The 27167-nt window shown below is 38.4% G+C and overlaps 1 protein-coding gene and 1 long non-coding RNA gene across 7 annotated transcripts in view; one reads left to right on the top strand and one right to left on the bottom strand.

Moving 5' to 3' along the window:
- The window catches only part of LOC310848716, an 81016-nt gene that overhangs the window by 32223 nt on the left and 21626 nt on the right, over nt 1-27167 (bottom strand). For 3 of the 4 annotated variants that reach the window (XR_014566532.1, XR_014566533.1, XR_014566534.1), the window contains exon 3: nt 24711-24871. This is a non-coding gene — a long non-coding RNA (uncharacterized lncRNA). Of the gene's footprint in view, nt 1-13471; nt 14288-24710; nt 24872-27167 lie in introns of those variants that run through there. The other variant, XR_014566535.1, reaches the window with a different exon arrangement.
- Nucleotides 1-27167, top strand: part of PREX2 (phosphatidylinositol-3,4,5-trisphosphate dependent Rac exchange factor 2) — a 102458-nt gene that overhangs the window by 71595 nt on the left and 3696 nt on the right. For all 3 annotated transcript variants that reach the window (XM_083747523.1, XM_083747521.1, XM_083747522.1), the window contains exons 26-38: nt 3017-3196; nt 3617-3711; nt 4620-4702; nt 5316-5406; nt 6399-6527; nt 9411-9452; nt 10254-10471; nt 11524-11626; nt 13322-13465; nt 15952-16066; nt 21479-21545; nt 23511-23701; nt 26128-26230. In XM_083747523.1, coding sequence (XP_083603649.1) covers nt 3017-3196; nt 3617-3711; nt 4620-4702; nt 5316-5406; nt 6399-6527; nt 9411-9452; nt 10254-10471; nt 11524-11626; nt 13322-13465; nt 15952-16066; nt 21479-21545; nt 23511-23701; nt 26128-26230 — 1561 coding nt within the window. The remainder of the gene's footprint in view (nt 1-3016; nt 3197-3616; nt 3712-4619; nt 4703-5315; nt 5407-6398; nt 6528-9410; nt 9453-10253; nt 10472-11523; nt 11627-13321; nt 13466-15951; nt 16067-21478; nt 21546-23510; nt 23702-26127; nt 26231-27167) is intronic.

The raw sequence follows: 27167 nt of genomic DNA, 5'->3' as shown, positions 1-27167 counted from the left end.
GTGAGGCTGATTGGTAACTCACAGCACCTGGTGGCAAGAGCTGGGAAGGGATATAAGGCCAGCATTTCCCTTCAGCTCTTTGCCACAGCAACACACACCCTGCCTTCGGTTTCTTGCTTCCTGATCCTTGAACCTTGGCTTCTTGACTCCCTTCTTCTTGATCCTTGGACCCCTGACTTCGTGCCTCTTTGCTTCCTGACCCTCGGATCCTTGGCTTCTTGACTCCTGGCTTCTGGACCCCCATTCCTGCTCCCACCCCACCATCTTGCCCCTGGTCCTGATGTCCTCTGCCAGGACTTCAATCGCCCGTGAACCGGACCATGACAATAGCTCCTCTACTGAAAGAGTTTCATTTTAAATAAACACAACTTTCCCAATTAATCATATATACTGGACCAGTGAAATTGCTTTTATAACCAAAATTGATGAACAAAAAGTCAAACAAACACATTCACTGACATTTATGTACATCTTTTTCAAAGAGCTACAACACAATTTCAAACAATTTGTATTTTTTTCAGAGGTGATAGATTGAACTGTTCAAATTTCGTTTATGAATACATACATTATAAAGCTGAAATATCACAGAATGAAATAGCCACAGAGTGAAACAGGGAAAAGTTGTTATAAATTCTTTAAAATCATCAATCTCTTTTGATCAATATTTACATTTTCAGTCTCAGTTATTATTTCAGTAGCTTTTTTACTTGGTAACTCTCTCTGTCATTTCTTTTCTGTTCTCAAGACTTATGTGATGTAGCACCAGTAACTTTCCTATTTTTTTCATGCTGGAGTAAAAATGATATAATTAAGAAAACATAAATTGTGTGAGTCACATAGCTGCAAATGTTAACAATACACAAGAGAATCTTACATAAAGTATTTATATTGTAAAAGAATTCTGTATAAAGTGAACCAGTAGAAAATCCTATTTAAGATGTACAAATTGAACAAAGGGTATAAACTTTTTAATACTTAGAATTGCCAGGCTTCTTATCACTATTCCTTATGGGCTTATAGGCTGCCAGCATTTAATTGTTCTGAAAGAAAGCAGTTTTGTACAGGAAACAGGATACCCAGAAGCCTATTTTTAAATCTCAGTGGAAGAATAGAAAAAATGAGGCCAGGATTGTCTGGCTGTCAGTATCAATTTACACAATGCCTAGTTTCTGGAGTTCTATCACACCCTAGTATCATTAGACCAATATATACAGGATGCACATGTCCCAGGGACCTCTCCACGGGAGAGAAACTAGCAACCAGAGCAGGCAATGCTTAGTCATCCTGTTTTGCATCCTATTTGTGCTCTGTTTCTGCTGTAAGTAGAATAATGTAAGTACTTCTTACATTATTTGTAAGAAGTACTTGATTCCTCCCTGCCCCAGAGTAGTACTTGGCTGAAAGGATTATTTCCAATAAATTTTATTGCCCATCATGCAAGAGTTTTGTGATTAAATACTAAAATTTGTACTGATGCATAATAAGATGCATAGCTCCATTTGTGCTAATAAGAATAACACTTACATTGCCCCTGGGCTATTTCCTATTGCTGCTTTATGCAAAATGGTGATGAACATTCCTTTCCTGCTACTGATGCCAATACTGTAAAATTTTAATGTAGCAGCTGAGTGCTTGGAGGGCTTGAGTGCTGCTGTTTATGCTAACACCTTTTGAGTTTGATAAGTTTGTTTCTAGATTTCATGCATTGTTTAATCACCTTAGATGGAAATATGTAGCAGTGCACCTTAATGTATATATTGCTAAGCCCCTAAATTATGGCAAAATTGTATGTCTTTCATTTAATTTAGAATAACATCTGTTTGTATTTATTATGAATGCAGTTTCCTTTTGTGGTATGTCACTAAACAGCTGACGCACACACCCCCATTGGGTTGTAAGAATACTCATTGGATTGTTTCTCTGTTGTTCTCACATCATCATACTAACCACATTTACTAAAATTAGTTTATCCTAGAGATTATTGTACCTCAGTCCTCTGATTCTATATTGATACATTAAGGAAACAATCCTATGCACATGAAGCTGGCATAAAGCAAGATGATGTAAATTACGGTAAGCTGGCACAGAGTCACACCAGATCCAACTTCCATTCAGCAGTGAGACGAGTGCTGCCTAAGTCTGGCAGAGAGAAAAGAAGCCTTTAGAATAGTGTCTGAGTTACACCATCCTTTCTGTCAGCTTGATTTATGCAAGGTTGCCAGGACACATGACCAAATTGAGCAGGCTTTGAAAGCAGCCTATACCCCTGCCCTTGGTCCCACCCACACTATGCCCCTGGCCACTTTTTCAGTGTTTACACCACCTTATGATCTGCTGGGCTCAGCTCAGCCAGCTGTGTGGGGATGGGGCAGATACACCAGCAGCTCTCTGGCTGAGCTGAGAATGAGGGAGTCAAGCTGGCATAGCCCACGTACACCAGAAACCGCCTAACTCAGCTGCAGATCTGCTGGAGCCTCACCTGTTCATCCAGGCACACAATTACAGTGGTACCTTGGGTTAAGTAAGGTACTTAATTCGTTCCAGAGGTCCGTACTTAACCTGAAACTGTTCTTAACCTGAAGCGCCACTTTAGCTAATGGGGCCTCCTGCTGCCGCCGCGCCGCCGGAGCCCGATTTCTGTTCTTCTCCTGAAGCAAAGTTCTTAACCTGAAGCACTATTTCTAGGTTAGCAGAGTGTGTAACCTGAAGTGTACATAACCTGAAGCGTATGTAACCCGAGCTACCACTGTAATCCCAAAGCTGCTATAAGATGGGCTAACCTAACAATGATTTGGACAGAGTGGTTCCTGTCTTAAGTTAGGTGTGCTTGATTAGATGCGGTGTGAGCTAAGCCATACTGATTATTATTATTTATATCTTATAATTCTGCTGAATTTTAGGACAGTACCATGTCCACTTTGGCACATGCTAGTTTTCATACTGTATTTGTAGCATTACTGTTATTTAAAAATAAAAACAATCCTTACTTACAGTAGCTGAATTTATCCCATTTCAGCCTCCTTTCTTCAATAACATACTCTCCACAATCAGAACGAAAAAACCACGAGCCATTAACACCAACAGACAGTGATAGTGAAAAAGGAGAACGAAATGGGAAAAAGGTCTGTTTCAGTGTAGCAGCTGATGAACAGGAAGATTCTGGCCATGACACCATTAGCAACCGGGATTCATACAGGTAAACTCTTACCTCCATCAAGGATAAGAGAATAATGAATGAATCATGTCTTCAGTTGTTGCTGCATATAGAGCTGTTCAAACGTTTTGCTGTTACTTAAAAACCTTGTATGGTTAAAAGAACACTTAATAAAAAAGATGTGATATAGTGTTATAATTAACAGACATTTGATTTGTTTATTTCAATGGACTGAAGCTCACTTAGCTTAATCTCTGTTGGATCGTGGCCTTTGGTGGTATTTTGTTCAATTTTAAAATGTTGAGCTTTCTCGCTCACAAAATGTACAGCCTGGATAATTTAGGTTAGGAACTGTAAAGAGGCACTTTGTCAAGAGAAAAAGATAAAAGGATGGAAAACCTGCTGTTTAAATATAAATGTTCCAAGAGGATTTATAATGTGTGTTTTCTTTTCCCTATTCAGTGATTGCAACAGCAACAGAAATTCTAGTGCATCTTTTACCAGTATTTCCAGTAGCCAATGCAGTTCCTTCTTTCACAGTGATGAAATGGATTCAGGTAATTCTGTTACCCCCACCCGCACCAAATGTACTTTGCTAGAGGAAATTGTATGAGATTTGTTAACTAGATGGGTTTGTCTACTTCCCTTCTGAAGTAGATGAAAGGAATGTTTGTCTTCCTTTTGCTTTAATGCATGCTTCAGTTAGCTCTACAGATGCTTCAACTTTTGATGCAAATAAAGTGAATCTGTAAGAAGTGTTGTCCTTTGATCTTGCAAAATACTTATGTGAAAATTAGGCTGGGTGCAATAATCATCTTAATCTCCTCACCACTACCACAAATGGCTTGGGAACAGAGAAGAAAGAGCAAAGGCCAGTGCTGTCAGTGCAAAGCTCCTGATTCAGTAATGAGGACAACCTCAATTCCCTGTGCTTCAAACAAAGTTAGTTAGATGCTGAGAATTCAACATTTCCAACACTCAAACATGGAACAGTCATACAACGCTTTAACACCTGACAGCAATGCTTTGCCATTTCAGGATTTTCTTCTTCTTCTTTCTTAAATCAAACAAACAACTCCTCTTTGCTTCCTCTGCCAAGTGATTGAAATACTCAGTCATTGCTAGTTAAAAGTGAAAGATGCTGAGAAACAGCAAACTTTACCACCTTCCCCCACAAAGCCCTGACATTTTAGGAACTGGGATGAGGAATGAAATAGATTAGATAGGCTGCAGTGAGCATCAATAAAACTGTGAGGAAAGCTAAAAGGAAAGCAGCTGTAGTAGGAAAAGGAATGAGATGGTCATTTCACCTTTGGAATACCCTGTCCTGGAAGCAGAAGCAGTGCCATCACATATGGCAGCAATATTAGACCCCTTTTCTGTGCAACAAAGTGATCCACGTGTAAGGTTTGTACAGTCTGCTAAATTCAAAATCTCATAAGAATTTCAAATATTGTTTTAATAGGTGATGAACTTCCTTTAAGTATACGCATCTCTCATGATAAGCAGGACAAACTCCATGGTTGTCTGGAACATCTTTTTGGTCAGGTATTCAGTTATTACCATCTATGATTCTATGATTTTTTTTTGCAGTGCAAAAACAGCGCTATCTTCTAATAAAATGAGACTATACAGGGATGCATTGTGAAAATTATCTGAAGCAATTTCCCCTCCCTTTCTGGCTTGCATCGTTATTTCAAATGCTGTGCCTTAGATATTTATTCTTCTCTAGAATGTATTCTTAGGCATGAGCCTGCTTTGCATGCAAATGGTCCTTGGTTCAATCCTTAGCATCTCTAGGTAGGGTTGGGAAAAGACCCTGGTCTGAAATCCTAGAGGGTCCCTGCCAGTCCAGCTAGTTGCACCAATGTGGTATGACTTAGTACATGTCCCCAGGAAACCTAACACCAGCCCCTGGCCTCTATGCAATTCTTTAAAGTTAAAAGCAAACATGGAGTATGGGGTCAGATTACAACTGTAGAACTGGCAGAGAGGAATTTCACCCTTTCCATACTCATATTCCTGATCTTACGCCAAAGCTTCTGTTTGTCCCAAAGGGAAAACTTGTGCCTACCTTTTGTGTTTGTCTCAATGGATCCAACATAAACTTTACAAAAAGCTAGTTACGTTTTCACCATTCAATTGCTTTTCAACTCTACAGGTAGATTCAATTATCAATCTACTGAAAGGACCAGCAGTGGCAAGAGCTTTTGAGCAGACAAAGTTCTTCACACCAGGTCGAAGCTTGCAAGGTAATATTCAAACCCAAGTATGGCAGTCAATGGGGTTTCAAACAGAAACAGAAGATAGATACACCTGTTAATATGGCACTGGAGTTAAAAAAAAAGAATATTTTTTAATATGAAAGGGTTCTATTCTGTCACATGAAACAGCCTGAATTTCAAGATATTTCTCTGAGATTGTCCTCTGTGTTCTGCTACCTGTGTTAGGAGAGTGATAACTAGGGAAAGAACCTTCCCTGTTTTTGAATGCTCTCGCCAAGAATGCTCACATGGCAATGCTTTTATTTGTCCAACCATTTTTATACAACATCTTAAACACTGTACTAACTGTCAATTAGTAATCTTTTAGAACTGGTGTTTTAATTGTTTTATTGAGATTGTGTTCACACTTATTTATTATTGTGTTTTATACATTTACATTGTAAGCCATTCTGAAAGACTCAGGACTGAAGAGCAGGCTATAAATATTAATAGTAAAACAAATAAGCCTACAAATAAAATTCTGGCTTGTGTAAACCTCAATTTGCCCCCAATCAGAATTAGCAACAGAGTTCAAAATATGATTTTCATGAGATCTGGGGTGCCTAATGGGAAATAGGGCACATACGACCCATTTCATATATTGTTGGTTAATATCATGGTTTGATTGCTGTGTCTGGAAGTTATATAGGAGTGTCAGAGCAGGTGGCCGATTAACTTTTTTGGACTTATTTGCAAACCTCATGTTCTTATGAGGAGTCTAACCTATTTTTTTACTGAACAGCATTTCTAAAACATGTTGGTTATTATGTTAGTTGTTATCTGGAAAATATATTATGAAGTGTTGCATTCTATTTATGCCCAATTAAATTAGTGCTGGTGTTGAATGAAAATGTTTATACAGAGATTTAAATACAACAAGTCTTTACTCAAGGAAATGAATCTGAAGGCTCACCTTCACTAAACTTATGGAGCAAAATGAAATTATAACAAATTAAAGAAGTAATTTTGCTTTTGAACAGAGTTTCAGCAAGAGATTGGACCTAAACTCAGCTGCCCAAAGAGATTGAGACTTCACATCAAACAAGACCCCTGGAATCTCCCTAGCAGTGTCCAAAACCTTTCCCAAAACATCAGAAAACTTGTTGAAGGTAACTCATTTATCATAGGTAGTTTTGTCATACTTCTGAGATAGAGCTTGTGAGATTTATTGAATCTTTCGAGGAATAATGTATATTCCAAAACAATACCAGTAGCCTGACTAGCTGAGTCAATGGAGACTAATGTTGCTAATGGGAGACCCTAGACCTGTGTTCAGAAATTGGAGTCGTCATTGCCTTCTTTGATGTAATGTGGAGAATTCATGAGCTATGATATCAGCTTCTCCAGTCATCCTGCCTGGTGACTGCAAGGAACTAGTAGGTAGGACTACTCTGGAGAAGCCGTCAGTAATATCTTGTGCTTGAGCTGTAGCAGTAGTCTCCACAGGGTCTTCTTGATTATTGGTTTTCTCTTGCTAGTTCACCCCATCCTGTCTGCAGTCACTTTGTGGATAAAGGAAAAGTCTCAGCATAGTTGGCTAACATGTCCAAATTCCTACTTAATAAAAGCTGCATCTTTCTGCACATCATAAGCCCAATACATTATCAGTATTTTAAGTTAATTTGAAGATATTTAATGTCTCCTGAGCTGCATCTAGAATTTGCAAATACCCAAACAGAGACCAGAAAATCTCTTTTGACTCGCATGTAAACTCATTTTGGTGAACCAAGTATGCTGTGATTGATACTTTGCTGATTTGTTATGGAAGTTAACTAAAGTAATCTATGATGAAAATCAGGGGCTGTTGGGCTTTTGGTCATAGTTCTTTTTAGTGTGTACGTAGAATACCAAATTAAATGATGATTGGTGATTAAACATGGATGTAATATTAAAATATTCACTGCTCTTCAATTGATTTTAGTAGTGAATAATGAGGATAAAAATAGAAAATTCATTCTATTCATATCATGATTTTTCTAAGATTTCACTTGGTTTGTTCACTTAGATAGAAAGGAGATTATTAGAAATACACAACAAAAGCTGTCCTACAAAAATGGACCAGAGCTACTTAGTTTCCTTAGGAAATACTGTAGGTGAAAATGTTTAATTCAATGTGAAATATATTCAAGGCCAGCAGATGAATTTTTAAAAGTCTTGTAATGTGACCAGGGACAGATAAGGATGATTAATTAAGCTGCCTGGTGTGCATTTCAGTATGCATTTGGCAGTTGCATTGGTTCACTGAAATTAGCTAGATATTAATGAGAAGTTCTGCTGATTGTGATGGCAGAAGGATAGTGTTTAGAATCATAGTTAATTTGAGGTAAGGTGTCACGAATATGCTGATGACACCCAGCATTTCTATGTAACAGCTGAATCAAGAGAGGCCATGCATGTCCTTGTGCCTTGATGCAGCCATGGGAAGGAGGACTGCTAAAAAGCTGCAACTGAATCCTGATGGGAGACCCAATGGATGGGCAATCCCAAGTCTCACAGTTGGGGTGCACACCTGCTCTCAATGGGGTTATGGCTCCTCTGAAGGAGCAGGTGTATAGTTCTGGGGTGTTCCTAGATCCATCACTGACTCAGTCTGGGTGACCTCCGTGGCTCAGAATATACCTTACCAGCTTCAATTTTTCTACCAACTATGACCATGCATTGATAGGGATAATTTGGCTGTCCATACATTGGCAACCTGACTACTCTTGAGTCTTGTTTGGAAGCTGCAGGTGCAAGAGAGCATGTTTAAGGTTTTGTTGGTATGTAAAGTTCTAAACTTGGGACCACAGTCTGATTTCCTCTATATAGATGAAGCTGAGCTTTTTAAGATCTTCCAACCAATTTATCACTTCTTGACAATGCAGAAGCAGGCCTTTTCAGTGATAGTGTCCACATTCTGGAATGTACTCCCTTGGGTAATTTGTGAGGCAGATACATTAATAACTTTTTAATGCCTCTTTAAACTATATATTTTGTGTACTCATACATTTTCTATTCTGTTTTGTACATTGCTCAGTTTTATCTCTCATTCATGCATACTTTTTGTTTTGTTTTTATCTTTAGGGAATGTTATTGATGGTTATTCTTGTGTTTTTCTGGTGTTTATATAAACTGCTTAAGAATTTTTATTATATAAAGCAGCATAATTTTCTAATAAATAAGCATAGAACCTGGAACCAGTAAGTTGACGTTCATGAATCCAGGAGTGAGAGAGGCTGGAACCAGTAAGTGCAGCCCTGGGAAGAAACAAAAATCAGCACAGAGTACATGAGTGACAGATTGAGGAATAAAGAAAAAGGATACATTTGGAAAACTGACTTGGATATGAGACAGTCCTTTTTATTTTATTTTAAGGGATCCTAATTAGATATACTTAGTGAGCCAAATGCAAATTCTAGCAGAATTCCAGCTTCAGTGGTAATCTTTAGGCATTAGTTTGGGATGAGAACAGGAATCAGTTCAACACGACATAGTCAACACTGCAAATGCATCAATTGCTGTATAGAACAGAATTCCTAGAAATCAATATATTTAGTTCATTAAATAACTAAGATTAAGATTTACGCCTCCCTTTTTTTTACTCTTCATGTGGTAGCTTCTAAGAAATGATTGAAAGAAACCAATACCAACTTCTAAAACTGTTGAATTAGAAGACTCAGGCTGTAATCGTATGCACACTTACCTTGCCATGGAAATGAATGTGGCTTATTTTTGAGTATTCATAGGTTGGATTGTACTGCAGAATATGAATTCCCATGTTCATATAGCTACAAATTTGCATATTCAAAGCTTACTAGAAATTCAGTGGTCCACTAACCTGTTCAGCATATATTGCTATTTTATTATTTAATTTGGAAAATGAATACAATAAGCATGATATTGTATGTATAATTAGAAGATTGGAAGAAATCAATAGAAAGATGGGCAAAGTGTGGTCAAATCTGAGTTCAAAACAGAATTTTGGCTTAAGTGTCTGTCCTTTTCTTCCCCAGAGGTGAAAGCAAGGGCCCTCTTGGCACTCCTTGAATATACAGGTAATTTGAATGAATCCATTTCAGTATTTCTATTCAAAGCAGTTGGCTGAGTCTCCCCAAGAATTTTTGTTATATTTTCATGAGCTCAAAGGACACTCATAAAGATAGAAGAAAATGGAGCATAGAAATTGAGTGGTCCTTATTAAGTGAAGTGAATATATTAAATGTGATTTCCTCCTTTCCTAACTGATGAAGAGTATGAAGAAGTATCAGTCGTCTGATAAAGGGTGATACTTAGAAATGGGGGAGCTAGTGCAAAATTTAACAAGCGAAATTAGGATCAAGAAGAGTAAGGAAAAGACCTAGATACACTAAAATACATCTTTTTTTAAAAAAAAAAAGCAGGGGTTGCAGGAGGCTGAGATATGCAGGCCTATACTGGACAGAACATAGTGATGAATTATCAGGGACCAATCTATAGACTGAACACATATGGCACCCAACTTGTTTGGCAATTTTTAATGAAAGTTGGTAGAAAAGAAGCACCAATGTGAACTATAGTTGACTTCCTTGCTCTGCTTCTGAATCCTAATATAGTCGCCAGTGCCAAGCGATGCAGTGGCATTTGATAACTAAATTATTCATTGTTTAGAGTCAAAACTTTTGCTGTCATCTACAAAGATCGTGAAGGGATGCATACATGTGACATTGTGCTATCAAACATGACAGCCGCTACTGTGTATAATGTCACATTTTGCCCAAGAAAATAATGGCACTGCTTCTTGAAGGAGAGACACAATTCATTGTGCATTTTCTTTATAGTCTATTTATTTCTCCTTATTTATTTTTTGCCCTTCACAGATAGTAAGATACAGCTCAGGCGAGACATGGTCTTTTGCCAAAGTCTGGTGGCCACAGTTTGTGCTTTTTCAGAACAGTTAATGGCTGCCTTAAATCAGATGTTTGACAATAACAAAGAGTGTGAAATGGAGACACAAGAGGCCAGCAGAAGATGGTTGGAACAGATATCCAGTGCCGGTGTCCTCCTTCACTTCCAGTCACTGTTGTCGCCAAATCTGGTGAGAGTTCCTGTGTGCAGCTGCGCCATTCTGTGTAATGTTCTTATTGTCCTGACCAATGGCATCTGGAATTAACATCTGTCCAGAAGCTCATAGTGTATTTTCTAAAACCTATACTATTTCTAAAAATATGCTACAAGTGCTAAATTTAATTCAAATGGCTCTGTATTCTTCAGGAAGCTGACACATTGAACCAATAGGCAAAGGAAAAGTTTTGCATATTCTATATTTCCCCCCTAATTTGCATTAATAACATTTGGTTTCCACTGGAAACCCAGTCAAACAGCAACCATCCTGAGGGGCCTCAGGAGTAGAAGTGCTTATTTAAGCATTGTGATCAATTTGTGTTTGGTTTTTGTTTGTTTATTTTTTAAATGTACATTTGAGGAAGCTACAAATGTCTGTGTATATATTACATGTATCAAGGATAAAATATCTCTGTTCTTCTGGTGATTTTATTTAATGCTTCTGGCTTCAGTAAGAAGCTGAATATAAAGCAAAATTTATATTTTTCTAATCAGCATGCTGATAAGCTAGGGAAGGTGTCAGAAAATATAATTACTCAGAATCAGATTATTTGATTTCTGTTATAGCTACTGTAAGTTTTACCTTCTGGCAAAGTTCTGGAGGAATGCTCCCCTTGTTCAATAAAGTGCACTGAGAAGATTACAGTTTATTTTATAAGCCACAATAATACACAGAGTTGCATTTTAAAAGTATTAAATATTGTAACACAAAAATCATTTTAAGCATTTAAGCATAGCTTGCTGTGCAGAATTTCTGAGCTTACTCATTTGCATGAAACACAATTACAATTTGATAAGATTAAACATAGCAAATGGTAAATTAACCTGCTATATTTCATCCTTGCTAACAGTCATCTTTTGACAGCAGATGATGGAGTGCAAAGTCAATAGAAATACATCAATCTTCATGCACTCATGAGTTAATTGGGTTAACTACTGAAACAGGATGTGACCACCTGCAGTTAATGTTAATAATGATATACATCAATCTAGTATCTTTAATAGACACACATATATATATTTCAGGCTGATGAACAAGCTATGCTAGAAGACACATTGGTTGCACTGTTTGACTTGGAGAAAGTTACATTTTCTTTTAAACAATCTGAACAAGAGCCTCTAGTTGCAAGTGAGTATTATAAAATAAATGTTCATCCTTCCATTGCTACTTCAAAATATAGTATGGTATAAATTTAACTTATATGCAGAATTCATCAGGCGAAAGGCTGGGCTGGATGAATCCGAAGCCGGAATTAAGATTGCCGGAAGAAATATTAACAACCTCAGATATGCAGATGACACAACCTTGATGGCAGAAAGTGAGGAGGAATTAAAGAACCTTTTATTGAGGGTGAAAGAGGAGAGCGCAAAATATGGTCTGAAGCTCAACATCAAAAAAACGAAGATCATGGCCACTGGTCCTATCACCTCCTGGCAAATAGAAGGAGAAGAAATGGAGGCAGTGAGAGATTTTACTTTCTTGGGCTCCATGATCACTGCAGATGGTGACAGCAGCCACGAAATTAAGAAACGCCTGCTTCTTGGGAGGAAAGCAATGGCAAACCTAGACAGCATCTTAAAAAGTAGAGACATCACCTTGCCAACAAAGGTCCGTATAGTAAAAGCTATGGTTTTCCCAGTAGTGATGTATGGAAGTGAGAGCTGGACCATAAAGAAGGCAGATCGCTGAAGAATTGATGCTTTTGAATTATGGTGCTGGAGGAGACTCTTGAGAGTCCCATGGACTGCAAGAAGATCAAACTGATCCATTCTTAAGGAAATCAGCCCTGAGTGCTCACTGGAAGGACAGATCGTGAAGCTGAGGCTCCAATACTTTGGCCTCCTCAGGAGAAGAGAAGACTCCCTGGAAAAGACCCTGATGTTGGGAAAGATGGAGGGCACAAGGAGAAGGGGACGACAGAGGGCGAGATGGTTGGATAGTGTCTTCGAAGCTACCAGCATGAGTTTGGCCAAACTGCAGGAGGCAGTGGAAGACAGAAGTGCCAGGCGTGCTCTGGTCCATGGGGTCACGAAGAGTCGGACACGACTAAACGACTAAACAACAACAACAACATAAATGCATAGAAGCTTTATCTTTTCTAACTTGTATCATATCACCTGCATATGTAATGGTTGGGTGTTTTATATAGCTTTGGAATTAATATAATTTTAGTCTTAAATCCCAGTGCAGATGTCCAAGTCCCAACTTTCTAAACATTGTTAGGTGAATGGAACTTGTGGCTTTCACATACTACCAAAATTACCCAACTTTCCTATTATGGGCGATCCCCTGCCCTTTCCCTTCCTTTAACTTAACTATGGTGCAATGTCATGTCTGCACTGATGTTAATGCTAATTATGGTAACTATAGGCCGCCCAATGAGGTGTATGTGTGTGCTGAAGGCCCAAGTCCCTGGGACCAGGGCCTGAAAGGAATCCGACAGACTGAAAAAGGGCTAGGAGCCAGGCGTGTGTGAGCAATGAGCTCAAGACAGCGGACATGGTACTCCCCACTCCCATATCATCCTTGCACCAATCTTGTGAAGTAGGTTAGGCTAAGAGATAGTGACTGGTTCAGGGCCATCTAGTGAGCATCCTGGCAAGAGGGGTTTTGAACCTGGATTTCCTCAGATCTAGTCGACCATTTAGCTACCATACAACCCTGGCTTTCTTCTCTCTCACTCAGCTCCTTTCCCACTTCCCCAGCATGAGAAATGTTGGCTCAGTTAATGTTTTCTTACAGTACTTGAAGCTTTTTGTAGCAAAAATACTGACCGGGTGTTAGCATTTGATAAAACTGTAACATTTTTCTTTTCTTCTTTAGATATGCCAATCACATATCAAGCAGAAGGAAGCCGGCAAGCCTTGAAAGTTTACTTTTATCTTAATAGTTACAATTTTGAACAGCTTCCTCAAAGACTGAAGAACGGTGGAGGATTTAAAGTTTACCCCGTCCTCTTTGCACAAGGTATGCTGGCAGTCTTCTCAAGCATTCTGTAGGAAGTCATGTTATTTTTGTGTGATGCTAATCGCACACATTGTGCGCGACTACAAGCTGATGCAAATTTTAGTGTTCATTTTTGCTGTTGTTGTTGTTCACTTCCAGCTATTTGGACACTGCCTTGAAAGTTTGAACTTGTCATATATATACAGACTGCAAAAAAACCCAAACAAAAAAAACTCAATACCCAGTAGTTGGTATGGATGAACATCCAATATTGGATGCAGATTCTCCTATCTGCTGGGATTAGTTCATCTGAAAGAGCATGGGACTCTTAATCTCAGGGCTATGGGTTCAAGACCTATGTTGGGTGAAATATTCCTTCCTTGTACAGAGGTTGGACTAGATGACCCTTGTGGTTCCATCCAACTCTACAATTCTATAATTATTATTATTTTATTATTTTTATGAAATAATTTTTATTGGTTTTAGAAATACAAAGTACAAATAAACATAAACATATCAGTATAAAGAGATTCTCCGAATCACAAGACTTCCCCCCATCCCCTCCATAGGGTCTCATTTTAAACATCTACAACTGCATATTCATCCATACTCCAATTTTTATAGCAAACCATACTGCCCATAGTGATTGTTACACTACAAATGAATCAAAATCCTGCTCTTGTTTTCGTCTGCTTACAGTGGTCTCCTAAGTAACTTATAATTGTTTCCATTCTTTCATAAAGTTTTTATTCTCTTTGTTTCTGAGTTTTCCAGTCAGCTTTGCCATCTCGGCATAGTCCATCAGTTTGGTTTGCCATTCTTCTCTGGTAGAGACTTACAGTCCTATAATTATATGATATACAGTGGTACCTCGGGTTGCATATGCTTCAGGTTACAGACTCCACTAACCCAGAAATAGTACCTCGGGTTAAGAACTTTGCTTCAGGATGAGAACAGAAATTGTGCTCCAGTGGTGCGGCGGCAGCGGGAGGCCCCATTAGCTAAAGTGGTGCTTCAGGTTAAGAACAGACCTCCGGAATGAATTAAGTATTTAACCCGAGGTACCACTGTACATTGCAATAAATATCTGGACCTCATTGAACTAGATGAAGGCATGTGAAGACGTGCATTCTTGTCTAGGGTTTAACTATGACTAGAGTTGGAATTAGATTTGGAGTTATTATATGCAGTCATTTTCTGTTCTTGCTGAAATGGAAATAAAAATGCCTTTAAACCGACCCCTATTCCAGGATTATTGAATAAGCACCTCTGTAGGTTGTACGGTCCCATGCGCTAGTTATGACTCTAATGCAAGGATAAGGGTATATAATTTGACCAACATCATTAACTATCTTTTGTACAGAAAGAAAGCTAAGGACTTTTACAGCACGCAAGCGGTTGGGCAAGAAATGAATTATTTATTAACTGGCCATTTAACGAACTTTTAGCAGAATTAATATTCAGTATACAGTTATACACAGGTGGCGCTGTGGGTTAAAGCCTCAGCGCCTAGGACTTGCCGATCGAAAGGTCGGAGGTTCGAATCCCTGCGGCGGGGTGCGCTCCCGCTGCTCGGTCCCAGCGCCTGCCAACCTAGCAGTTCGAAAGCACCTCCGGGTGCAAGTAGATAAATAGGGACCGCTTACCAGCGGGAAGGTAAACGGCGTTTCCGTGTGCGGCTCTGGCTCGCCAGAGCAGCGATGTCACGCTGGCCACGTGACCCGGAAGTGTCTCCGGACAGCGCTGGCCCCTGGCCTCTTGAGTGAGATGGGCGCACAACCCCAGAGTCTGTCAAGACTGGCCCGTACGGGCAGGGGTACCTTTACCTTTACCTTTATACAGTTAAGGCTGTGAACCCACATGCTGTTTGCAACAAAATTGTGTTTATTGGGAACATTTTCAAGTTGTTCCCTAGAGGGACAAGTCCTCAAAATTTTATAATATCAAAGTGGTGCGATTCCTAATTATAAAATCTTTTATTAATATGCTCCTTCCCTCAAATGTCAGTTACCGTGTTCCAATTTCAATGTAATAATGAGATTACTCACCTATTAAATTCTAATTTTATCAGCTTTAGATTTGCATAAGTTCTTGTTAAATGAGTAGGTAAAGACTCAGCAATGAATAAAGATTAAGGCTACAATCCTATGCATACCTAGCTGGATGTGTAAGGAGCATTGCCAATACTTGAAGAATAAATTGAAATGGTTCCTTCTAATTGCAGTGATAGAAACAGTACAGAAATTAGAAATCATATGAAAGAGAGTGTGGGACTATGGCACTGAACCTATTGCTGCACTCTCTGTATTCATTCCACACCATCTATAGGAGGCTGCATATATGTCTGTAGAGTCTGCCAAACACACATAGGCAGCTCCCATGATATGAGATCCTGACTGTGCAGGGTTCCAGATCAAATGGATCCATTCAGGGGGCATCAGCATATCTTAGACATATTTTAATTGGAAAAGAATCATATAGATACTTATATTAATTTTCTTTTGTAGCCCTAGAAAGCATGGAAGGCTATTATTACAGGGACAATGTATCAGTAGAAGAATTTCAAGCCCAGATTAATGCAGCTTCATTGGAAAAAGTGAAACAATATAACCAAAAACTCAGGTAAGGTAATTGCTTATCTATATGTGTCTTATCCAAGAACTATTTGAGTCACACTCTTGAAACAAGTAAAGGGCAAGTGAAGTCCTATTTAGTGGCTCTCTAAGCACAAGCATCTTTTAGGATTGCAAACTATTATTAACATGCATTGCTATCAACCTGACCTACAAATTAGTTCAGGTAGGAATACCTAAATTTTAGTCAGCATGGCTCCCATGCTCTATTGCAACTCAGCCTAAGCATGTGCAACTGAATAAATGAATATTGCCACCCTTTCCTCTTCTTTGCAAATTTTAGACTGGAAACTCTTCACAGTAGGGAACTGTTCTCTATGCATACTGATGCCCCTGTATAAATAGCAGCAGCAACATCATTATCTTAAATGCAACTAGTTTGACTAATTCGCTTATTAAAAATAATTCTTAACATTCTGTAGCGTTTCTTGCAAGTGTTTGTACTCTCATATGCAGAAAGACGGTTTGGATGTAATGCTCCAACTTCATAAATAAACTGTAGTTTACAAAGGGAATGAGCACCAGGTCTACATGTACATTCGCCTCTTGTACTGAATCAGTTCATATCCCAATATCCTGGTTAAGAGACCATGCCTGTTGTCTGATGTACATTCTCTGGTTTGTTCTAAATTGTTTTGTTATATTTTAACATTGTATGATTATATGGTTGCAACCACCACTGGGATCTTGTAATGAAGGGTAGGTAAGAAATTGCTGAAATATTAAACCAGGGTTCCCCATTTTGGACATAATAGGTAACTTAGAGTTAGAACACCACCAGGATTTCCTTGCTGAAGCCAGCCCAGGAGGAGTGGACAGGTGGGGCAAGGGAAGGGAGAAGCACACATACCTGATGTTCATTTCAAGCTTCATAAACATTATGATTCTCTATAATTTTAATATAAACTGATACAAGTAGTTTGCCAAATGTCTTGAAGGAAAACAGGAGACAAGACAGAGTTAACTAGGCTGTAGGTTTAAGCATCTACTAGAAGGGACATTCTTCCAAACCCTACTGACCTAATTCCATTCCAATGCACACCATGCTGCTTCTGAAGAGACAATAAAAGCCAGTCTGCTGTGAAACCCCTCACTTCCCATTTGCTCCAGATTTCAACATATACATGGTAGCCTATAAGGAACACACTGTGTACTAGGTGAAAAACCAGGGTGCTGCAATCAGCAAAAGCATGGTAATAGGAAACTACTTACCTTGAGAATTTAGAAAGGTGCAGATAAATCTTTTAGCATCTGCCCTAGTCTCATTTTAATGGCTCTATATATTCTTGTCAAACTTTCAGCCAGATTGCTGTTGTGTTTTATAATTAGACTTTACTAGTTCTGTTTCCTTGGCATTTTTGCAAGAAAAATGGTATGCTGATTTTCTGTTTTCAAGTTGGGGGAGAGGTTAATGGTGTAAATTTACCCTGACCTTATGTTTTGCTGATGGGAAGATGCTGCTCAAAAGGGAGAAAGTAATTAAGTCAGCAAAGATTTTTAAACACCTTTATTGCGGTATATATGAAAGCTCAGCAGTTATTAAGAGCTATGGGGAACTTAGTGATACATTAGCAAAAATTTAGGCATAGCATTATAAACATAGTATAATTACAGGAGCTTTTGATTAAATCAGTTAATCTCGTCATAATCTTGGGAAATTAGGTGAAAGGAAGAAATCAAATACAGTAGTAATGCATTACCATAAATCAATTCTAAAATGAAATAAAATTTTATTTTTTTCATATCTCTTGCTCTTTACATCTGATTTTCTCTTTTATCTTATGGAATCTAAGTGGGCCTGGCTCCAGCATATGCCATATTGGCCCATCTCTTTACCACGGCCATGGCAGCCAGCAAGAACTTGCAGGACAGTGCTAGTTGGAGCTGAAGGCTGCATGCCAATACTTTCCAGCCTTACCATCTTAATTGTGGCAGTCCTGTTTTCAGCTCCTCCAATACTCACCACAGGTAAAAGGTAAAGGTACCCCTGCCCATACGGGCCAGTCGTGCACTTGTTTGGGGACCACAGAAGCAGAACTGATTCGAGCACTGGGTTGCATGCCCAAACTGCCTGGTGTCACTGCCTTACTTATGCACACACCAGGAGCAGCAGAATTAATGTGAGTAAGACGTTTGGGGACATCATATGCAGCTACAATATCGTAGGCTGGCAGCTGACCTGTCTGCAATCTAACCAGGGCCTCCAAACTTGGAATGCACCAGTGTAACTACCATGTAATTTGGGTAGTAGATTCAGAACTATATCTTATACAAGCTGCTTAAAACATTGTGGAAAATGCTTCCCCGTGGCCAGTGTTCTCCATTCTTCTGTGGAAACAAATGTGGTCCTTCCCAAGCATAAGATGCAATCCATTTGAAGAATATTTTGTGTGAACTCATTTACAGAAAACAAATCTTCTGCTAATAGCTCCCTATCCACATGCCTCTTTTGACAATTTGAATTCTCCAGTTGTGCACTAGAGCAAAATTGATAAATGAATTGCTTTCAACCAGGAATAGTTAATTACTATTTCAACTTTATGAAAAATATGCCTTTCAGCTAAAAGCAAACCTGATTTGCTTAATAGTTATTTGCATTTATTCAAATAAATATTTTTAATGGATTTTTGCCCTCTTTTATTTCTTACAAGGAAGTCTTCCTTGTGTAAGAAAAATAAAGTTTAGAAGTCTAAAACAGCATTTCTCAATCATACTACAAAATAAATAATTATGGAGATCATCCGTCTGCCATGTATTTTTCTTATTGAAAATTCCTTCCTGTCTCTTATATTTTAATAGAATTTTAGAAACAAAGGAAATGTTGATTGCAACAATACAGGTGAAAAGGTTGGGCTATACCAAAATCATCTGGTTGGCCTGTACAATAGGACTTCTCCCTGTTCTGGGGATTTCCCAAATCCTTTTTATTATCTGAACAGTAGAGATACTGAGAAAGCTCACTTAGTAACTTCATCTTCTTTGTGAGGACAAATACGTATTTTGTCCTCTATAAGTACTTTTTCCCTTTTCTTCACTTTTCAGAGTTAAGCAGGGGTAGAGTATGACAACTACACCAATGATAATTCTAACAATAGCCAGCTTAAATTTGTGTTTTACAATTCAGAATACACAATAAACATGTTGCTTCCAAATAACATCACAAATTTAATATTTCATAATTCAAGAAGTCTACGATTCTGTGTAAACATATATGATCAATGGAGTACTATAGTGAAATATAAAAAAGAGTTAGAATTGCAAACAAAATTTTAGTAATGAGATTTTTATTCACAACGAAATTAGTAGTCATTAGACCTTCAATTTGCTTGCTGTGACCATGCAAATGAAGCTATATTACAAAATATAAAGCATGAGAATACATAAGAAATGTTGGTAGAATTTAGAAAGTATATTATAATAAAAAGTGGGGGGGGGGCGTGTGTGTGTTTAAACCATAACCATATTTGGAATTCAACTGGATCTCATATGCTCTTTTATTGCACTTCCTGACTTTTTATTTCCCTGACCTTGTTTTCTATGGTGCATGATTTAGATAAGTTTAGACCTAATTACCATTTGATCCTGGTTGCTGTATAGTTACCGGTATACATGATTTCAACAAACCAATCTCTTGTATTCAAATATAATGTGGAAACTATGATTTGTTCGAAAGATCAAATGGCAGCTTTAAACCTTATCTTGTTATATGTAAGGCATGTTCCCATAACAACAATTCTCATTCAGCTGAAATGGGTCTTACTATATAATTTCTACCTTTTAAAAAAAATTCTCCCACATTTTCAGAATGGCAAAGCTAATATTTTCTGCACATTGAGTAAGTCAGGGGTCAGCAAACTTTTTCAGCAGGGGGCTGATCCACTGTCCCTCAGACCTTGTGGGGGGCTGGACTATATTTTGAAAAAAATAATGAACAAATTCCTATTCCCCACAAATAACCCAGAGAGACATTTTAAATAAAAGCACACATTCTACTCATGTAAAACACGCTGATTCTGGATCATCCACAGGCTGGATTTAGAAGGTGATTGGGCCGCATCCGGCCCTTGGCCCTTAGTTTGCCTATCCATGGAGTAAGTATTATGATTTCACACTTGTCACTCTAGGCAGATTAGAAAATACTGCCTCGCTTTGGGCATTACTCCAAGTTTCCCATTAGCTTTCCTCGTAACATTTGATTAAGGTCCTAAACAGGCATTTAGTAATTAAGTGAAGTACTTTGGAAATTTGTATGCTGTCCTCAGCTCACCGTGTTCTCAATAATACACAAGATCATATTGTACAAAGCTATACAAGTGTAGCACTTTCAAATTTTCTACAAGTGTCAGCTACTTTAGGTGCCAGATGAAAACATTCGTCTTCAACCAGGCCTTGGGCTGATTAACATTTTAAATGTGTTTGTAGGAGGGCGGGTTATGGGTTTGTTTTGTTTTTGTTATGCATTTCACTTTTATTTTGTATTTTCATGGTTTGAACCACCCTGAGATCTTTGGATGAAGGGTGGCATACAAATTTAATAAAGAATAATAATACTTAGTAGTATTAATTATTTCATGTTCACATAAGTTACACTCTGAAAACCAATCTCGTGCAAGGGCTGAACTGTCCTATATTTGTATTACACAGGAAACAGATAAATGTTTCTGCTTTGCTGGTAAAATGGCTGCCAAATACAATGCATGCTCAGCCCGGGAAGAGATGGGAACAACACATTCTTTAAAAATACCAAAAGAGTGTAAAATAAAGTAAAATAAATAAAATAAATAAAATAAATAAAATAAATAAATAAAATAAAATAAAAAATGACAAACAGCTGTTTGCTGATTCCTTCATGGTTATTTTGTAGACCATAAAATCAAGACCTATCAAATAAAAAAAGTGCTCTTCATTTGTTTAACTGAAAGTAAAGTATTTGAACTTGGGTCCTGAACTACCCATAGCCATTCATGATCTACTTTTCCAGACTCTTACTAATTGCAGTAGATTGTATGCAAGCTGCTGTAAACATGAGCCTGTGAAGGTCATATATTCTAAAGAATTGCTTTTGTAATGCAAACTAAGAGTTTCTCATTCTACAACTTTTAACTAAGTCTGTTTCCAAGGGTTAGCATATTTTATATTAATGAAAGCTTTGGCTTGCACCATATGGTGGGGTACATTTAATTTTCAGGACAGCTTGCCTCAAAATTATTAATATTTTTCACAATAAGTTTCAAGGGAGGGTGGCATTCAATTAACATTTGCCCATCACTAATTTCCATGATGGTTCTTTGTGTTGTGAATGCTTGAAAAATGCTACAAAGAGGCTAAAGGTCTTTGCTTTAAAAGTACATTATAAAAGCTCTTGAACAATTAACCCATTGTAGATGTTTATTTTTTTCAGAGCATTTTACCTGGACAAGTCAAATCTTCCACCTAATTCAACATCAAAAGCTGCTTATATAGATAAGGTAAACGAAATAACGATGTGTTAATTAAACTGTTTCATCATCCGAATTAGGTATCCCTTAAGAGCAATAGTGCAATGCATATTGTCCACAAGGAAAACATTGTATTTCTTGAGACATACTAAGCTTAAAAACTGGATTGATCATGTGAAAGAGGGGAACCTATTCCTTAGGGTTCTTATCAGGGAAGTTTCTTGTGTTTCAGAGAATTAGGTTACTCACAATGCAGAGCTCACTCAACTACACCATACCTTCCAGTGCTGCTGCTGCCACATTTGTTTTCTCTGCAGAGAAACATGTGCCCATGTTTATACTTAGAATGGCTGACTTAAGAACCTAAGACAATCCTTCTGGTTCAGGCCAATGGCCCATTTAGTCCAGTATCCTGTTCTCACAGTGGCCAACCAGATGCCTACAGGAAGCCTGAAAGCAGCATCCAAGCACTAGAGCACTTTCCCCTCCTGCAATTTCCAGCAACTGGTCTTCAAAAGTACAGAGCTTCCAGTCATGGAGGCAGAGCGTAAACTTACTTATGTAAGCTAATAAGATGACACCTTTATAAGTGGCTATTTTGGGCAGGTGCTTATGTATGAACCTTGAAGCATGAAACAGGAGGCACAAGCATCAGAAATGGAATAGAAAGGACAGAAGTAGTGGGGTAGAAGAGTTGAAAATAATGCTAATATATTTCACATCTGGCAACCAACGCAGGCCTTTGGTTCCAGATAGTACATGGTAGATAAGTCTAAAAAGCCCGGAACACAAAGGCTCTAGGAAGCTTAGTTTGGTCAGAATCGAATACAGTGGTACCTCGGGTTACATACTCTTCAGGTTACATACGCTTCAGGTTACAGATTCCACTAACCCAGAAATAGTACCTTGGGTTAAGAACTTTGCTTCAGGATGAAAACAGAAATCATGCTCCAGCGGCGCAGTGGCAGCAGCAGGAGGCCCCATTAGCTAAAGTAGTGCTTCAGGTTAAGAACAGTTTCAGGTTAAGAACGGACCTCTGGAATGAATTAAGTACTTAACCCGAGGTACCACTGTATACACTTCCAGAGTTAATGCTAAATACTTCTGGTAAATGAGCCATCATAGTTGTTAGAGGACCGTGAAAATTTGTGTCCCAGGCTTTTTAGACTTGTCTACAATGTACTATTTGAAACCAAAGGAGTGTACTGGTTGTCAGATGTGAATTTCTCCCCCAACTCTCCTACCCCACTAAAGAAACTGTTAGCAGCAGAAATCAGCAGAGCTCTCAGGAGCTACAACCCTGTCTTCCTTGAGAATATGGATATAAGAGAGAGTTTTCAGGGGGGGGAAATATCTATTGTAAGTATGACAATTCATTAGTTCCATTTCCTTTCTTCGTCTCACTAGAAAGTGTAATCTGCCTGTTTAAAAAGTTTCCACTGTTGATTTCCTTTAATTGCCTAATTAAAGAACAAAAGCTGTGATCTTTTGTTACATAATTGCTAAAAGGGCCAGCTACAGCTTTGCCTGTCTTTGTCCTAGTACAGCGGTACCTCGGTTTTCGAGTGTCTCGGAAGCCGAACATTTCGGTTCTCGAATGCCCAAAACCCAGAAGTAATTGCTTCAGTTTTCGAACGCGCCTTGGAAGTCGAATGGCTTCTGCTGCATGTTTTTCAATTTTCACAATTGAAATTGAAATTCTCCCTTTGCGCCTCGGTTCGGTTGTCGAACATTTTGGAAGTCGAACGGTCTTCCGGAACGGATTATGTTCAACAACCAAGGTACCACTGTAATGGGACCTAAAGTTACTTATCTTCTACATGAAGGACAAATAGGCTGTCTTCAGGATGCCATGGTACCTATGCTCTGAATTTATTTATTCTCATGTCATTAAGAGAAATTATAGTTTGGTTTTTGATGAACTTAGAATTCATTACTTTCTTCTTGAGACAGTGAGTATATGTTAATGACAGCAGCATTGTCACTTACTTGCAGCTGATGCGGCCCATCAATTCTCTGGATGAACTTTACCGGCTGATGGTGTCATTCATAAGATCCAAGCGCACAGCATCCTGTGCTTACACAGCATGCAGTGCCTCAGGAGTTGGACTGCTGTCAGTCTCTTCAGAACTCTGTAGCAGACTCGGAGCTTGCCATATCATCATGTGCAATAGCGGAGTTCACCGGTATGGTAATTTATCACTTTTCTTGATAGCTGCTATTGCCACCCAGTTCCAATAATAATGATTTATTAAAACCTTTTTTATTCAGAACTGAACATGTGTGTACAGCTCTTGTAACTGACTGTGAGGTGGCATAGCATAAGGATATGTAACACTATTTTTTACATTATGTAAAACATGTATTAAAAATGTTGGTGTCCCAAATGTGGTTGAGAGCTATCTCCTTGTGAACTGCTCTACTCTGGTGTTGCTCTTGAATAGCTAATAACATTGTCTAGATTGTCTTGGGTGCCACACTGCAAGCTGGGTTTCACTTGAGTAAGGGAGAGATTACGTAACAAAAATTAAATGGATGCTGCTTCTAGGTATACCACAATGCTTCCTGCGTGTCTCCTACTGGTCTGAGAGGAATATAAGCCATTTTGTGGACTGGCATGTGAGGACAGCTCAGAAGTGAGAACCCAACTGGCAGTTTTAAGCAGTGCTTTTTTTCTAAAAAAAGAAAATGTTTAGGGGTACTCTCATTTTGACTCAAGAAAATCACCATTTTATAGTTCAAATTGGGGGGGGGGGACAGTAAATGGACAAAATTACAAAGATTCACAAAATATTTAGGGGTATGCGTACCCCCAGAAGAAAAGCACTGGTTTTAAGAATCTAAACTCGGTCTGCTTTCTCTGCCTTTTGTATTAAATCTTGAATGGTTTTGACTCTTCTCATGAATAAAGAACTAATTTATTTAAAGGTCACTAATTAGCAAAACCCAACCAAGAGAACAGAATGAGTAAGTAGCAGATGGTAGGGCATTTTTTCAAAATATGTGGAAATAAAACCAAACGTTAAAATAAAAGACCTTATTTTTAGAGTAATGCAAGTGTTCTCAAAGCAGTAAGAAATTTATAATCTTTTGAAATCTACATGACCTGCTGAGGTTAAGAACTTTAAAGCCCTCTTGAGATGTTCAGTCTGAATGTACAAAAGGGCAAGTGGAAACATGCACAGTGACCCTCACCTCTTTGATGCGCACTGCGGACACTTCCCAGCCAACGTGTGATTGGTGTTAACCTCAAGCGGGCTGCCTTACCTGTGCATAGGGTTTCCAACATGAAGACAGTCACAGGACCCAGGTCAGTCAGGATCAAATGTTGAATGGACTTAACAATCCTATGCTTTCTATAAGAGAGAGAATAAATGTAGTTTAAAAGGATTCTGTGTATGTATACTAACAATGTGAGTTCACAGAAAACGACCATTGGCAACAAATTATGTTATCAGCTTTTCATTTTAGTTAAATTCAAATCCAAGTCCTAGCTATCTTTCAGCTTGGTATGGATTGTGGATGGGGTCTGGCTCTTTTGTCTGTTATTTCTTTCACAGAGTTCAAATTGAACTGTACTTAACAGCACTAAGCTAAAAATGCTTGAAAGATTTATTTGCATTCAAGCATCGAAGCTAATATTTGAGCTTCTGAAAAGTTAGCAATTACTTTTGCTTTGATTTTTATTACAGTGCATTTTCCAATTTTACATTAAAGCAACAAATCCTGTATCTTTCCAGACAGACATAGCAATCAAGTGTATAATCTGAATAGGATCACACCAGAAAGAAAATAAATATACTTATTAACCTTCACAGTGCTGTATGAAACATATTTACTATAATGTATACAAATTAATAATTTATGTAAATTCACAATCATTTATTAAAATTAGCATAACCCTAAAGAGGGAGAATCTTCTGTTTTCAGATTTTGAGGCCACAGCTACAATTCTAGATGCCCTGGTTGGTTGGTTTCTAGCTGCCTTGCAAGCACAAAATGCCACCCCACCCTGCAGCAGATCACAACAATTTACAATAGAATTCAGCTCAGTTTAACTTACCTCTAAGTAAATATTCATCAGATTAAAGTATATGTGTTGCCCAGCGGATAAGAGCAGTAGGCTTGGATCATCTAGGTGCAAATTTGTCTTCTCAAATGAAAATCCAAAGTATGTTCTATAAACTTGAGTTCTACTTGTTTGAGAAAAAAATGGTTAAATTGCTCTTTAAATTCAATAGGAAGTTTCACACAGACTTTTAATTTTCATGTGGTGCAGTTTCAACATGTTTGCGTCATAAAACTGCAAGAAAAACACTCGAGCCTAATTTGAATAGTAGAGTGCTTGGTATCTGGTAGGCGGGGCTTGTGTTTTGCTCCGGAATAAGCCCCTCCCTTGAGTGTGTTCTAGATGGTAAGAAGAGTTCTGTAGAACTAGAAAGAAAGGCTACTCACTACTTTGACTTTTTTGGTTGCACCTAATAAATACATTATCCTACTGCAGCTTTGGATTTTTGTTCTAATGGACCAACATGACTACACATTTTTACACAGATAACTAGAATGCAGTAAAACTTGATGTCTCCTGCATTTATCTGATTTTGTATTGCAGGTGCACTCTGAGTGTCACTCTGGAACAGGCTATAATTCTTGCTCGGAGTCATGGCCTACCTCCTCGCTATATCCTGCAAGCTACAGATGTGATGCGCAAACAAGTAAGCTTCTTTATTGCTTTGATACGTTACATTTTCGCTACCCAATGCTCAGTTTCCCCCCAGTTGGATTATTGGCCTTGGAAAGCAATTCTATCCATTTGAAAGTGCATTAATATTGAATGCATATGCAGGTTGAACAGGACTGGGCCTGGAAACCCAGGATTTCTCAGCCAAGGCAGGTGGTTAGAGCCATGGCCATCAATCCAAAGGGGCCCACTGCTGCCCCATCACCTTGGCAAAGAGGTGGTGCTGATTTCAAGCAAGATCATGCCCATTTGGGGCGAGATCTCACTCAAAATCGGCACAACTGTGCCCCAAATCAGCACTGATGGCCACTACTCCTCCAGCGTGTCATGGCTTCATTACAAAAAACAAAACAAAACACCACTTCAGAGAAAAAACTGCAAGGTGCGAGGTACAAAATGAAAGTAAGAATTCCCAGCTCGCTGAGCGCGTGAATTTATCTCTCCTGCCTCAGCATGACCTTGAGATAGTCAAAACATAAAACATAACATTTACAGCACAGCAATGGATGCGTCTGTTTTGATCTTAATTGCCATCTACCTTGTAGTTTTCCCGATAACTTTGGTATATATTTTTTGAATTTGTTACATTTTATGAGGGAATAAAGCATTATGGATAGCACAGGTGCTGCCCATTCTTTGAACCTCTCCAGGCTTTTGAATGTTTGGTCGGAGTTCTGCCTTTAGAAACTGAAGGTGCAGTGGGAACAGTCTTTTTTATTTGATTATATTTTCTGAAGCCACAAACAACTCTTCAGTTACTTACTGCTGCTTCGGGGCATCTTCTATTTCCCAATCAGCAAGAAAAAATGATTGTTTAGGTATCCAATATTTGACCATTTTGTTTAAATGAATAACCATGTAAATGTCCTGGTAGAGAGCCCCCTCCTCCTCTGTTTTTTAAGGAATAACTC

Source organism: Podarcis gaigeae (genome assembly GCF_964106915.1).
Source record: "Podarcis gaigeae genome assembly, chromosome: 7".
NCBI lineage: Eukaryota > Metazoa > Chordata > Lepidosauria > Squamata > Lacertidae > Podarcis > Podarcis gaigeae.
The sequence above is the reverse complement of the archived record's forward strand: the minus strand, read 5'-3'. Positions and strand labels throughout refer to the sequence as shown.